The 15,523-nt window shown below is 43.4% G+C and overlaps 1 protein-coding gene across 1 annotated transcript in view; it reads right to left on the bottom strand.

Annotated features, from left to right (window-relative positions):
- Positions 1 to 15,523, bottom strand: part of LOC115097768 (protein-tyrosine kinase 6-like) — a 32,213-nt gene that overhangs the window by 12,529 nt on the left and 4,161 nt on the right. Inside the window, exons 2-3 of the mRNA XM_029613796.1 lie at positions 2,881 to 3,002; positions 1,009 to 1,172 (exon numbers count right to left, since the gene is read on the bottom strand). Coding sequence (XP_029469656.1) covers positions 1,009 to 1,172; positions 2,881 to 3,002 — 286 coding nt within the window. The remainder of the gene's footprint in view (positions 1 to 1,008; positions 1,173 to 2,880; positions 3,003 to 15,523) is intronic.

Genomic DNA, 15,523 nt, shown 5'->3' with positions numbered 1-15,523 from the left:
AAGGCTGCTTTTACCTTTGGGCATAAGCACCCAATGCTCTACCCCCAAATCTCAGCAACAGAGATCAGCCCTCTGCTTCCTGCTCCCACCTCCCAGGCAGCCTGCATGGAACTGGATGAGGTGGATGTGAGCCTGGTGCAGAGGGAGCAGTGCAAAGCAAAGAGGAGCCCTCCCTGATCCAGGCCCTTCTCCTCTCTTGTCCTATCTGCAGGGAACAGGAAGAAGGGAGGGGGGACTGAAGAGGAAAGCAGAATTCAGTTTTCATCTGCATATTGATATTTCCAGTCTGTGATCCCTTCTCCTGTCCGCGGTGCGGGTCTCTCTGTGTTCTCTATGGGGGACGCAGGTGAGGGATTCTGCCCGCGGGGAGGCAGGCTCTGGCTAGGGATCTGCAGAGGTCCAGCTTGTATTTGCAGCTCAGGGCTGGTGCTGTTTGAGTTCGGGGAGTTAATGCTGGGTTGCTATGGCAGGCTTGCTGTCCAGGTCCTGAGTGATGATTCGCAGGGTCTGTGCGTTACTTCACAGAGGGCCTGGTAATGGAGGGACTTTGTGTCACTTTAACTGAAGTGACAACATAATCTGAAAGGGGAAAACCTCCACTTCAGCCCAGCCTGACATTTCCGGGATTACCTTCAGCCAATGTTCTTACAGGTGCACCTGAAGTTATCGGCTCATGTCCAGCTAAATTCTAGCTGCATAACTATTTGTCTGGATAAGTGAGGTGCTGTTTGCTGGAAGATACGTGTGATTTCTGTTTTAAATTTCATGCTAGTGCTAGACATTTTTATTGCAAGATAAAACATTGAAGAGCAAGGGTTATCAGGGGGACGTGAGCTCCACATCCACAGATGAAAGTCTCAGCAATTTTTCATGAAAGTTCAGACCACAGAGCCTCAAGGGCTTAGGGCTAGAAAGTTTACTCACCCTTCCAACCCACAGACTTCAGTCATCCCCCTCCTAACCAAACCATTCACCTCCATGCATCTCAATGGCATGCAATGCAGTTACCTTCACACAAGGAGTGGTCAAGAACAAGCCGTGAGAGAGGCTTGTGCTCTTATAGTACTCAATAAGGTCGTCAAGTCTCTTAAACGTGGATTTGGTGTTCACATGGAATTCTTCTTGGCTGTTCTGAAAGACCTTGTAGTGTTTCACAGATTCTTCATGACGAACTAGAAATTCCAGGGTGTGAATGGAAATCAGAAAATCAATGCCTGTATACCCATTTCTATATCTAATCTCCCACAACACACACATTACAATTTGTCTTTTGTTTCATTTGCCATGTGCCTCCCTGACTAGGGGAAGACTGATCTCTGCCTCTTCCATTACGTAGCATGAAATGTAATCCTTCCAAGCACTGCTAGTACAGAGCATCTTCCCACCAAGGCGCACATCTATTGCACAATGAGAAGACTGATCTCTGCCTCTTCCATTACGTAGCATGAAATGTAATCCTTCCAAGCACTGCTAGTACAGAGCATCTTCCCACCAAGGCGCACATCTATTGCACAATGAGAAGACTGATCTCTGCCTCTTCCATTACGTAGCATGAAATGTAATCCTTCCAAGCACTGCTAGTACAGAGCATCTTCCCAACAAGGCGCACACCTATTGCACGGGGAGATACAAGGAGTGTGAGCTGTCCCTCCAGCTGACACTAGAGGGCGTGCTTTGCACATTACACACTAAAGGATTGCCAATAGCTTCAGACTTCTGTCATTCAATGACAGCTCCTTCTTGAATGGTTTCTCTCTCACCCAAGAGGCAGAAACGAAGGAAGTGATGTCTCATGCGTGTGAGTCAGTAATGTAAGAGATCACCTGGCCTCTTTCACTGTGCTCTCTACACCCATAAAACAAAAGCACGTTTAAACATTCCAGGTGTCAGGACTGGGAGTGAGGTTGAAGGTGGAAAAACTCTGAGGCAGTGGCATCACGTTTCCCTATTCAGTGGTGATTTCTGCCAGGCCACTGACCTGCAACCTTTCTGACCTTCCTTACTCTTCCCCATTGCAGCTGGAGTGGAAGGTGAAGCCCGCTGGTGGCCATGACCTGGTTCTGCCTTTTGTTTCAGAACATTACCACTGTCCCTATTTATCTATTACTGAGCCATGGTCATTGGTGTCCTCTACTGCAGCCACCATCTCAGCACGCTGCAGGGAGAACTCTGGTCTTAGATCCAGTTAAACTGCAGTTACTGCAGTCACTCAGAACAAGCCTACACGGAGAGGTAGCTGTTACTACCCTTAACAGAAGACTCGGGGGTAACCTGGACAGAGCGGCAGCTGTTTATACCCTTAACAGAAGACTCGGGGGTAACCTGGACAGAGTGGCAGCTGTTTATACCCTTAACAGAAGACTTGGGGGGTAACCTGGACAGAGTGGCAGCTGCTTATACCCTTAACAGAAGGTTTGAGGGAAACCTGCATGGAGCGGCAGCTGCTACTTCCATAATAAAAACTTTTAAACATTTTGATGGGTAGACTGGATGGAGCTTTTTGGTCTCTGTCTGCTGTCATTCGCTGTATTGCTATGTTAAGCTTTGGTTTGGTATCGGTAAAGTGCTCCTCATCCTGGCATCGCACCACAGTCCACCTGCTCAGTTCTTGGCTCTGAGTCCTGGATTTCCTAATACCTAAATAATTGTTTTCTCTTAACCCAATCAAATTCCTACTTTGCAGCAGAATTCAAACACTCGGTAGCAGTATCCCAAACCCTGCGGGACATGTTAGAGCTGATGTGGTCAGAAAGGGAACTGAGGCAAGGCTGGTGGCGTGAATAAGTTACCAGTAAGCCCCGTGGCAGGAGGGCCAGCTGACTGGCAGAGCTCAGAGGGATAGGCCTGGACCCCTGGCACACATCAGGCTCTGCTTCCTACCTGAGAGCACATATTTGAATCCCTGCTTCTCGCTGCCTCGCACCAGGAAGGCTCCAGTCCTGTTGGTGGGTGACAGGAGCTTGTTCACAGCTTCTGAGCGGGATAAATTTTCAAAGAACCATCTGGAAAGATATGAACGAGAGTTATAAGAGGACAGGTGCGTGCATAGTGCTCCCCTCCCCCACCCCTGCAGCTTCCAGCACCAAACCCCATCCCTTAGTAGCTTAAAATGCTGGACAGTTTGGCATATTCAACCAAGCAGTCAGCAATCACACGGTTCCTTTGCCGGCTAACTAAATCCAGCCTTGTGACGTGCTATTTCCATGTTGACAAATGAAAGTCACCACAGCAGCGCTGAGCCAGGGATGGCAGTGACACCATTGCCTGGCTAAGTGCCCGTCACCAGTAGCTCCTTGTATGCTGCAGCAGGGTAAGTATCTGAGGACAGCCACCGGCATCCAGATCCAGCCGGTGGAGATTTCTTACAGAACGGAATCAGGGACCTGCATTCGGCTTTAGAGGAATAATAAGAGACTTCTGTCTTCTGCTCTGGTTGTTAGCTCACCTGGATGTCAGGTAGGGAAGTTGTGCCAAGCAGAACTGGGTCTGGCACCCAGTGTACATGGTTACAAATAGATCAAGAGTAGGATAAATACTCTCCACCTTTACAGGTCACGTCGTTTCAGAAATGATCTAGACATGCTGTACAGTTTTAATATTTTGAATTCCGTCTCTCTCCAGAGAGTTGTGGGGAACCATGTGATTGACCGATTGCCCTGAGCCTGGATGCATGATAAATCAAATCAATGTTCCAATAATCCACATTAAAATAGATAATATAAAATGCAACGTAACAGGACTTCCGTGATGCTGCCAGCCTGGTAGGTGCCACAAGGCTGAGATCCCACCAAGTTTTTACTAATAAGTGTGTGGTAGCTCGAGTGGTCAGTGGCTTGGGCACAGCCAGAGGAAACCACCAGTGGACTCTGCCTGTGCTTCAGTGCTCTTTATTTACAGTGAAATTAAACAAACAAAATGGCACCAGCCTTCAGGACGAAATGCAAAGCAAACAATGCAGCAGTCACCTTAATCTCAGGAGCCTGTAGGCAATACACAGTCTTTTATAAGAGTGAAACCCACCTCCCAAGGGAGATGGAGGTTAAAGAGCATGCCGCCATTTAAATGAAGTACGTAACATGAGCCACCAGCCCAGGAAACCCAGAATGAGATTGGGAAGGTGCTTAAATGCCCATTGAATAGATGAAACCGTTTCAGGTACATAACACAGAGAGTATATTACACCCCCTAACACACAACATCCACATGTAGGGGCAACATTAGTCTAATACACTAAATTGTTCAATATTTCCCAGTCTCCAACAACCATATAGCTAGAAAAATCTAAGACTTTATTATTTCATTCTATATGCCAGCGTTTAAATATATAGAAATTACAAAAATGGTTTGAACAATATTCAAAAATACCATCATATATCCCATCATATTACATATATCAAAAAATACAGAGAAACATTTGTCTTATTTTCACAATATTTCCTCCACGCATCTCAATACTCATACATCATACACTCAACACACATTTAAAATCAACATCTAAAATTCCCACTAGACACAAGCACCCATTAACCATATCCCACCCTGTCACACCATATCCCGAATCAAAAAATCCCAACAAGGTCCCTTGTTTCGCCCCACACAGGCTTCTTCAGGGGATATGTTACTACGCCATTCACATAAAACCGCTGAAACAATGTCTTCCACAAGACCGGACCACACCAGTTCAGTCCGTACTTTACATATATAGTTCAACCACCATCTCGTACAATCTGAAAAACTGGAACATACAACGATCATTTAAAAATAATCTCAAAATATTCCTATTAAGCACTGCAATTACCAAATGTATTACAATTTACAACACTGCCCACCACCAGCCCAGTTGCAACTTTTCACATGGGTGAGACTTGGGGAAAAAAGGGGGAGGATAGGATAATAACAACACTTGATTAAGTGAGAACTCAGGAGGTCTCTTCTATCCTATATGGTGATATGTGGGTGCCAACAACCCCAAAATTGCCAAATACTAAATGTTCTGGCTATCTTGTAGAAATGTATATAGTTGTGTGGCCTGAGACTATGAACCTCGAGTAGATGTGTGTGTGCTGTTTGACATCCCATTAGCCATGTAGAAATGTATATAGTTGTGTGGCCTGAGACTATGAACCTCGAGTAGATGTGGGTACTGTTTGACATCCCATTAGCCATGTAGAAATGTATATAGTTGTGTGGCCTGAGACTATGAACCACGAGTAGATGTGTGTGTGCTGTTTGACATCCCATTAGCCATGTAGAAATGTATATAGTTGTGTGGCCTGAGACTATGAACCTCGAGTAGATGTGGGTACTGTTTGACATCCCATTAGCCATGTAGAAATGTATATAGTTGTGTGGCCTGAGACTATGAACCTCGAGTAGATGTGTGTGTGCTGTTTGACATCCCATTAGCCATGTAGAAATGTATATAGTTGTGTGGCCTGAGACTATGAACCTCGAGTAGATGTGTGTGTGCTGTTTGACATCCCATTAGCCATGTAGAAATGTATATAGTTGTGTGGCCTGAGACTATGAACCTCGAGTAGATGTGTGTGTGCTGTTTGACATCCCATTAGCCATGTAGAAATGTATATAGTTGTGTGGCCTGAGACTATGAACCTCGAGTAGATGTGGGTACTGTTTGACATCCCATTAGCCATGTAGAAATGTATATAGTTGTGTGGCCTGAGACTATGAACCTCGAGTAGATGTGTGTGTGCTGTTTGACATCCCATTAGCCATGTAGAAATGTATATAGTTGTGTGGCCTGAGACTATGAACCTCGAGTAGATGTGTGTGTGCTGTTTGACATCCCATTAGCCATGTAGAAATGTATATAGTTGTGTGGCCTGAGACTATGAACCTCGAGTAGATGTGGGTACTGTTTGACATCCCATTAGCCATGTAGAAATGTATATAGTTGTGTGGCCTGAGACTATGAACCTCGAGTAGATGTGTGTGTGCTGTTTGACATCCCATTAGCCATGTAGAAATGTATATAGTTGTGTGGCCTGAGACTATGAACCTCGAGTAGATGTGTGTGTGCTGTTTGACATCCCATTAGCCATGTAGAAATGTATATAGTTGTGTGGCCTGAGACTATGAACCTCGAGTAGATGTGTGTGTGCTGTTTGACATCCCATTAGCCATGTAGAAATGTATATAGTTGTGTGGCCTGAGACTATGAACCTCGAGTAGATGTGTGTGTACTGTTTGACATCCCATTAGCCATGTAGAAATGTATATAGTTGTGTGGCCTGAGACTATGAACCTCGAGTAGATGTGTGTGTACTGTTTGACATCCCATTAGCCATGTAGAAATGTATATACTTGTGTGGCCTGAGACTATGAACCACGAGTAGATGTGTGTGTGCTGTTTGACATCCCATTAGCCATGTAGAAATGTATATAGTTGTGTGGCCTGAGACTATGAACCTCGAGTAGATGTGTGTGTACTGTTTGACATCCCATTAGCCATGTAGAAATGTATATACTTGTGTGGCCTGAGACTATGAACCACGAGTAGATATGTGTGTGCTGTTTGACATCCCATTAGCCATGTAGAAATGTATATACTTGTGTGGCCTGAGACTATGAACCACGAGTAGATATGTGTGTGCTGTTTGACATCCCATTAGCCATGTAGAAATGTATATAGTTGTGTGGCCTGAGACTATGAACCACGAGTAGATGTGTGTGTGCTGTTTGACATCCCATTAGCCATGTAGAAATGTATAGAATTATATAGTCTAATGAACCTGTATATATTGGTACATACCTCCAGCCTTGTTCACAGTCCCATTGTTTCCTGGGGTGAAGGGCGGGAGATCTCACCCACTAACTCCTTCTTCCCCAGGTGGAGGTACCAGGCGCCAAGAACGCGAGGAAGGATGGAGTCTGCCCTAGCGGGGCTCCCAGGAGGTCAGTCCCGGACTCAGGAACGCCCGCAAGGCAAGCGGTCAGGGGAGTGTTACAATAGCAGGGACCAGACTGTCTTCTCTCCATGATCCCTAAGCCTTCTAGGTCCTGAGGTCTTATGCTCTGGTGATTCCCTGCGGTTTCCCCCTTAAGGAGGACCAGGCGGGATAGTTGTGCTTTGTCCTTTAAGGTAGTCTGAGAGAGATGTCTGAAAACTCCCTCAAGCACATGGACGCATGCATGATTTAAAGGTATTTAGTAAGGTATGGTAAATACAAATAAATTGATTTGAATACAGTTGCTTAAGGTTACTGTTATTTTAGCATTATTATAAGACATTTGGGTAGGATCTATCAATTACTACATCATAAATAGAATGGGATCTATAATTCACTTTTTTTCTGGATTACACTTATCTGAGTCCCCTGGACCTAGAGGTAGAACCATTCTCTGAATGTTTATTTTTATATGAAGATGGGTATTGTATACACTCTTGTTACATGAGTGCTCAACAGATGCTCTTCTTTCCCTGTCAGTAGAATGAGTTTTCGGATTATTGTACTGACACTGAATGTGGAAACCATTTCCTCGCCTGCACTATGCTAGGAACACTACAGTCCATATGTCCTCCAGCATAAAACTGAACACAAGAAATCACAATATGGATGGATTGGGCAATTATGACACACTTCCTTCAATGTACATAGCTGGGATACGTATGTTAATAGATAAACAATTTCCCCTAGTGGTCACTCACTTCCTTCAATGTACATAGCCGGGATACGTATGTTAATAGATAAACAATTTCCCCTTGTGGTCACTCACTCTATAGCTGTTATTTCATGTTGTACTTATGATACCTTTTTATTTTGCTTTGGTGAATATTTATGACCCTGATTCCAGCAGTGAGGTATTCTTTACTATTCTTAGAGACAATCTATCAGTCTTGGGCTCTATGAAGTTGATTATAGAGGGGACTGGAACGTCTGGACAGGTCATCTCCTTCCTGGGAAATCTTCCCTCCTACCCTTGAGTATAAAAAACTGGTAAATACTTTTATGTTAAGACATTTGCAGGGATCATAACCATTTGGATCGGGCCTTCACTCATTGTTCCCACAGGCTGCATGGATTATTTTTTCTGTACAGCCACTGTGAGCTCCATATCTTCCAGGATGGACATCCTGTCCTGTAGCCAATCTGATCACCATCCAATATGGCTCTCAGACTTAGCATGATGTCTGAACACTTCACTATTGGGAAATAACCGATTTAAAGGGATGGTAGTTGAAGCTATTTCTGAATATACTGAATTTCATCCGGAAACAGAGTGTAACTCAGCATTGCGATGGGAATCTTTTCCCAGAGGGTGAATTATTGCATACACCAGCCACTTGCATACATATAATTTAATCAATCAGGCTGCTCTGGATTTTAAACAGAAGGTGACTTGTTCTCCTAAGACACTACAAGCCCCGGAAAGAGTCCGAGCTGAATTAAAATCACAAGAAGTTGACAGAAAAGAAAGAGCCCTAAGGTTTACCAGAGTAAAATTATATGAACATGGTCACAAGGCAGATGCATTTTTGTCCACTGCTGTCAACAAAAGGGCTGGTGGTACTATAATTGCTTCTATCAAAGACGGGGTGGGTTGTCTCAAATGCACTTTTTCTGAAACTGAAATGGCTTTTGTGCAGCATTTTGCCACTTTATATGCTGCCTCTGAGGAAGGTGACCACATCGCTATTAGAACCCTCTCCACTTACCACAAACTTCCTTTGTTGACACAGAGAAACTTTCTGTGCCCATTACACTATCTGAAATGCAGGCTGCAGTATCTGCTCTTCCCATTGGTAAATGTCCAGGACCTGATGGTTACCACCTTGACTTTTATAAAACATTTCTGGCAGAGGTTTCCCCTTTTATGATTATTTAATTGAACAGGAAATGTTTACTTCTCTCCTTGCTGATGCAACTATCTCTCTTCTCTACAAAAAAAGGCAAACACCGAGCTGAATGTGCCATTTCTTTGATAAACTCTGAAACGAATATTATTGACAAGATTTTACAACTTTGCATGGTTAAAAGGCAAAGTGAAAGAGGCTATTTTAGATAAAAGAACTTCCTTCAAAAATTAGAAGAAGGATCCATCTGAAGAAAACAGGAAAAACAATAGGTATTGGCATGTTAAATGTAAAACATTAATAAGAGAGGCTAAGACAGGATATGACAAGAAGCTGGCTTTAGAGACAAAAACTCATAAAAATATATCTGAAATAGTAAGCCTGTGAGGGAGTCGGTTGAACCGTTAGATGATCAAGGGGTTAAAGGGGCACTTAACATAATATTGACAACAGAAAAAGACAAAATGGTCCATCCAGTCTGCCTAGCAAGTTTCTTACTGTAGTACAGGTTACCCCCACGTTTCTGTTAAGGGTAGTAACTTCCGCACCATGCAGGTTCCCCCCATGTTACCATTAAGGGTAGTAACTGCCGCTCCGTGCAGGTTACCCCCATGTTTCTGTTAAGGGTAGTAACTGCCTCTCCGTGCAGGTTACCCCCATGTTTCTGTTAAGGGTAGTAACTGCCGCTCCGTGCAGGTTACCCCCATGTTTCTGTTAAGGGTAGTAACTGCCGCTCCGTGCAGGTTACCCCCATGCCTTCTGTTAAGGGCAGTAACTGCTGCTCCGTACAGGTTACCCCCTTTATTTCCATCCACTAGTCTTTAGGGATCCACAGTGTTTATCCCATGTCCTTTTGAATTTATTCATTGTTTTTGCTCTCACCAACTCCTCCGGAAGGGAATTCCAGGCATCCATCACCCTGTCTGCCATGGTCTTATCTTAGGCAAGATAAGGCTTTCAGGGAAAAACTAAATAAATTCTTTGCTTTGGTATTTACTGATGAGGATGTTGGGGGATATCCATTCAGAAACTGTTTACAAGGGTGATGATTCAGATGAACTGAGCCAAATCATAGTAAATCTACAAGAGGTAGTAGGCTAGATTGACAAAATGAAGAGTAGAAAAATGCCCGGATCAGATGGTATACCCTCCAGGGTTCTGAAAGAACTTAACAATGAAATTTCAGATCTATTACTAATAATTTGTAACTTGTCATTAAATCATCCATTGTACCTGAAGACTGGAGGGTGGCCAATGTAACCCCAATATTTAAAAAGGGCTCCAGGGGCGATCCGGGAAACTAGAGACCGGTTAGCCTGACTTCAGTGCCAGGAAAAATCATGGAAACTATTCTAAAGAACAAGATCACAGAACATATAGAAAGACATGGTTTAATGGAACACAACCAGTATGGATTAACCCAAAGTAAGTCTTGCCTCACCAATCTGCTATATTTTTTGAATGAGTTAATAAACCTGTGGATAAAAGTGAGCTAGTAGATTTAGTCTATTTGGATTTTCAGAAGGCGTTTGACAAAGACCCCCATGAGAGGCTTCTAAGAAAACTAAAAACTCATGGTGTAGAAGCAGATGTCTTTTTTGTGAATTGCAAACTGGTTAAAAGACAGGAAACAGAGAGTAGGATTAAATGGTCAATTTTCTCAGTGGAAAAGGGTAAACAGTGGAGTGTCTCAGGGATTTGTACTTGGATTGATGCTTTATTGCTTTTTAATATATGTATACATTTTCTGGAAAGTGGAACAACAAGTGAGGTGATCACATTTGCAGATGATACAAAATTATTCAGAGTAGTTAAATCACAAGGGGATTGTGATAAATTGCAGGAGGACCTTGCAAGACTGGAAGATTGGGAATCCAAATGGCAGATGAAATTTAACATGGACAAGTGCAAGGTGATGCACATAGGGAAAAGTAATCCACATTGTAGTTACATAAAGTTAGGTTCCATATTATGAGTTATCACCCAGGAAAAAGGTCTGGGCATCATAGTAAACAATACATTGAAATCATTGGCTCAGTGTACTACAGCAGTCAAAAAAAATTAGGAAGGGAATGGTGAATAAAACGGAAAATGTCATAATGCCTCTGTATCGCTCCATGGTGAGACCGCACCTTGAATACTGTGTACAATTCTGGTCGCTGCATCTCAAAAAAGATATAATTGTGATGGAGAAGGTACAGAGAAGGGCAACCAAAATGATAAAGGGGAATGGAACAGCTCCCCTATGAGGAAAGACTAAAGAGGTTAGGACTTTTCAGCTTGGAGAAGAGACGACTGAGGGGGGATATGATAGAGGTGTTTAAAATCATGAGAGGTCTAGAACGGGTAGATGTGAATCGGTTATTTATTCTTTCAGTTACCACAATTACTAGGGGACATGCAATTAAGTTAGCAAGTAGCTCATTTAAAACAAATCAGAGAACATTCTTTTTCAGTCAATGCACAATTAAGCTCTGAAATTCATTGCCAGAAGATGTGGTTAAGGAAGTTAGTGTAGCTGCCTTTAGAAAAGGCTTGTACAGGTTCCTGGAAGAGAAGTCCATACACTGCTATCAATCAAGCTGCTTTACAGAATAGCCACTGCTTATTACTGGCATTAGTAGCAAGGGATTTATTTACTGTTTGGGTACTTGCCAGGTACTTGTAGCCTGGATTAGCCACTGTTGGTTCAATTACAGAAAAAATGGGATCATACACTGTATAACTGAAGTAGCATCCCCTGAGAAAAAACTTTCGTTTGAAAAACAGCCAATTTGGGAGGGCAGTAAGACAATATGTTAAACTGTATGCCATGGACTTGTGATTGTTAGATTTTCAGCTACTTAACTAGAGTTTGTAACCATTCCCTTTCTAATAATTCCCAACATTGTTTGCTTTTTTGACTGCCGCAGCACACTGAGCTGATGATTTCAATGTATTATCCACTATGATGCCTAGATCTTTTTCCTGGGTGGTAGCACCTAATATGGAACCTAACATTGTGTAATTATAGCATGGGTTATTTTTCCCTATATGCATCACCTTGCACTTGTCCACATTAAATTTCATCTGCCATTTAGATGCCCAATATTCCAGCCTCACAAGGTCTTCCTGCAATTTATCACAATCCGCTTGTGATTTAACTACTCTGAACAAATTTGAATCATCTGCAAATTTGATTATCGCACTCGTCGTATTTCTTTCCAGATCATTTATAAATATATTGAACAGTAAGGGTCCCAATACAGAACCCTGAGGCACTCCACTGTCCACTCCCTTCCACTGAGAAAATTGCCCATTTAATCCTACTCTGTTTCCTGTCTTTTAACCAGTTTGCAATCCACGAAAGGACATCGCCTCCTATCCCATGACTTTTTACTTTTCCTAGAAGCCTCTCATGAGGAACTTTGTCAAACGCCTTCTGAAAATCCAAGTACACTACATCTATCGGTTCACCTTTATCCACATGTTTATTAACTCCTTCAAAAAAGTGAAGCAGATTTGTGAGGCAAGACTTGCCCTGGGTAAAGCCATGCTGACTTGGTTCCATTAAACCATGTCTTTCTATATGTTCTGTGATTTTGATGTTTAGAACACTTTCCACTATTTTTCCTGGCACTGAAGTCAGGCTAACCGGTCTGTAGTTTCCCGGATCGCCCCTGGAGCCCTTTTTAAATATTGGGGTTACACTGGCCACCCTCCAGTCTCCAGGTACAATGGATGATTTTAATGATAAGTTACAAATTGATGATACGGGCTTAAGTCCTTCGAGGAACTAAGGAAGTAGTCGACCTGGAAGGCTGGTCAATGGCACAATACTTTCACTTGCACAATAGTTTCGTTCATCCAGTTAATATTTCTAATCCTTTGTGGCCCCCTAACAAATGTGTTTTATTGATTTAGATGCCACGGCCTGAGGTACGTCTATCATTTATGGGGGATATTGCTTACTAAATTTGGGTGAAACACTGACGAACATTTAATCAATTAATGGAATGAAGATCTAGACCTTGCACTTACTGAGAGGGACTGGAAATGTTTCTGGATCACTGAGCACTTAGGGCTGGATTTTAAGAGGCCTGTGCGTGTAAATCCCGGGGTTTATGCGCGTGGCCGGGCCTGGCACGTGCCGCACGAATTTTCAAAGGGGCCCGGCCATGCGCGTAAACCCCGGTAAGCGCCCAAGTCCTGGGCTTCTTCAAAGGGGCGGGCTCCCGAGGAGCAGCGAGTAATAGAACAAAAAAATTGAGCCAGGGTGGGCGAGTTGTAGAGGGTGGGGAGGAGAGGGGGAGGGGAAGGGAGGTTAGGCAGGGGTTTCGGGAAGTTCCCTCCCAGTCCGCTCCTCAATTGGAACGGACTGGCAGGAAACTGGGGAAGGCGCAATGCTTCACCGGGCGGACTTTGCATAAATTCACCCCGTCTTGTGCGCGCCTCCCGCACACGTGCGCGGCCACCCAGTTTTATAACATGCGCGTGCTATAAGATCAGCACATGCACGTGCACACGTCGGGAACCGCGCACACATGGACGCGCTGGTGCATGGTAGAACATCTACCCCAACGTCTCCGTTTGATGATGAAGTTGCTGCACAGGACTTACAGTAGTTCCTGTTATTTTGCTGATATCTACGCGGAAGGGAACCCCAGTTTTTGGGGAGGGTCTGGGCACATATATACACATGTGCTGGGACTCTCCAAGGGTTAATCAATATTAGACAGTTGTAACTCAGGAAAGAGCTCTTGGCCAGCCGGGTAGATTGGTAGGTTCAGGGGTCTTGGTCAAACACAGGGCTCTGGTGTCCCCACTGTTATCAGTGGCCCAGTTTACGATAGGCACCGTGTGGAAAGGCAACCCCAGCATGGTTTATTGGAGGAGGACTCACACAAGGGACATTGCGGATATTGAAAAATTGCTATTTAGTTTGGTAGGTCAGAAATCTAAATTCAGTATTTTCTGGGGCTGTTTTTTTTGAAGTTCTACAAAGTTTTGCGTTTCTATGTGCATTATGTTTTCCGTTATGTCAATCTTGACTTTTGTACGTTTTTTTTTATCATAACACGCTCTCATTTGTCTAGTTCTTATCTGCAATTGTTTATTTGTACTGCTGCGCCTGTAGGCTGCTGGTTAAACCAAAAGTTTAAAGAACACATTAAAGTCAGGCATACAATAACGTACGTAAAATCAATAAATAATACAACTGCAATTAAAATATACCTCACTCCTTACTAATAAGTCTGAAATATAATAGCAAAGGGCAGCCTCAGACAGACTTTGCAGTATTTTCAAAAACCAAATGCAGGAGCCCGCACCACTTTTAAAGATGGCGCCGGCCGTCCATTACTCCTACCATGTGACAGGGGCCAGCCAATGGCACAGATACCCAGTCACATGGTAAGGGCAAAGGGCCATCGGCGCCATTTTGATTAGTGGCAGCTGACAGCCTGAGAGTGGGGGAGATTGCTCCCGGGACCCCCACTGGACCACCAGGTACTTTTAAAAAGTTTTGGGGGCGGGGTCGGGAGGGTGGGGGAAGCTAAAGGATGTGTTTTAAAGGGTCGGGGTGGGTTTAGGGGTTGTTTGTGTGCCGTTTTTCTCGCCCTCCCCCAAAACGATAAGAGAACCCCACAAACAATTTCATGGGGTTTTCCTATCGGTTTCGGGGAGTCCCCGATTTCTGACGAGTCTGAAAATATCGTAGGATATTTTCAATCGTCAGAAAAACGATTCACATCCCTAGATAATATTAATCTCCCTGATGTATGGAAAGCTGTTACAAAGATGGAGAGGAATTTCTCTCTGTCTATGGCCCAATCCACAAATTTCTTTGATGAGACCAAGGAAATGCTGAAGGATCATGGCAGGCGTATTGAACGTGTGGAACAAGCAGGTGCAGCCTCGGCAGCACAGATTACATCACTGCAGTCAAGTGGAGCCACTTTTATTAAAGATACAAGCAAACAGAGGGACTGGAAAACAGCTTAAGAAGTAAAAATCGACGGTTTCTGAATTTCCCTTTTACAAGGTTATTATCGGCACAGGAACTGTTTAAGAAATACGCAAAAGAAATTTTGGGCATATCTAATGATCTGTTAATTTCTAAGATATATTGTATATCAAATATGAAAAGAGTGGGGGAGGCACCTGAAGGGGGTATGGATGTATAATCTGTTGAAAGTCCAAACCTAACATCTTTCTTGGAGGCGTCAGTAGACGACAACCAAACAAGAGCCACGCTGATTGTGGCTTTTGATTTGGAGCAAGAAAGAAAATGTGGTAATGCAGAGATACTTTAAAAATGAAGGTTTCAGCTTCTGTGGCCAATGAGTTCAAGCATTTCCAGACGTCTCCTGGGCCGCGCAATCAAGAAGAAAACAATTCCTTACAACGAGACAGAGGGTGGTCTCCTCAGGAGCCACCTTCTTTCTCAAATTTCCCTGTAAATGCCTTGTTGTATTTCAAAAGAATAAGTTTGTCTGATGAGGGTGGACGAGGCTCGTATAGCAGCTTTCATTGGATAACGTAACTGGTTAAACAGAAATATGGCTCTAAGTGTTCAAACTGAATATTCCCTAAATGTATTTTTGGAATGGCTTCTGAGATGGAGGTAATACAGAAAGGTAATTTCCTTGTTCTTTTTATGTATGTTTAAAACTTTGGTAATGTTATTCCAAAATGCACTTGTTTTTCTCTCTCATAAATGTATTAAGA

Source organism: Rhinatrema bivittatum, chromosome 8 (assembly GCF_901001135.1).
Source record: "Rhinatrema bivittatum chromosome 8, aRhiBiv1.1, whole genome shotgun sequence".
NCBI classification, from domain to species: Eukaryota; Metazoa; Chordata; class Amphibia; order Gymnophiona; family Rhinatrematidae; genus Rhinatrema; species Rhinatrema bivittatum.
The sequence above is the reverse complement of the archived record's forward strand: the minus strand, read 5'-3'. Positions and strand labels throughout refer to the sequence as shown.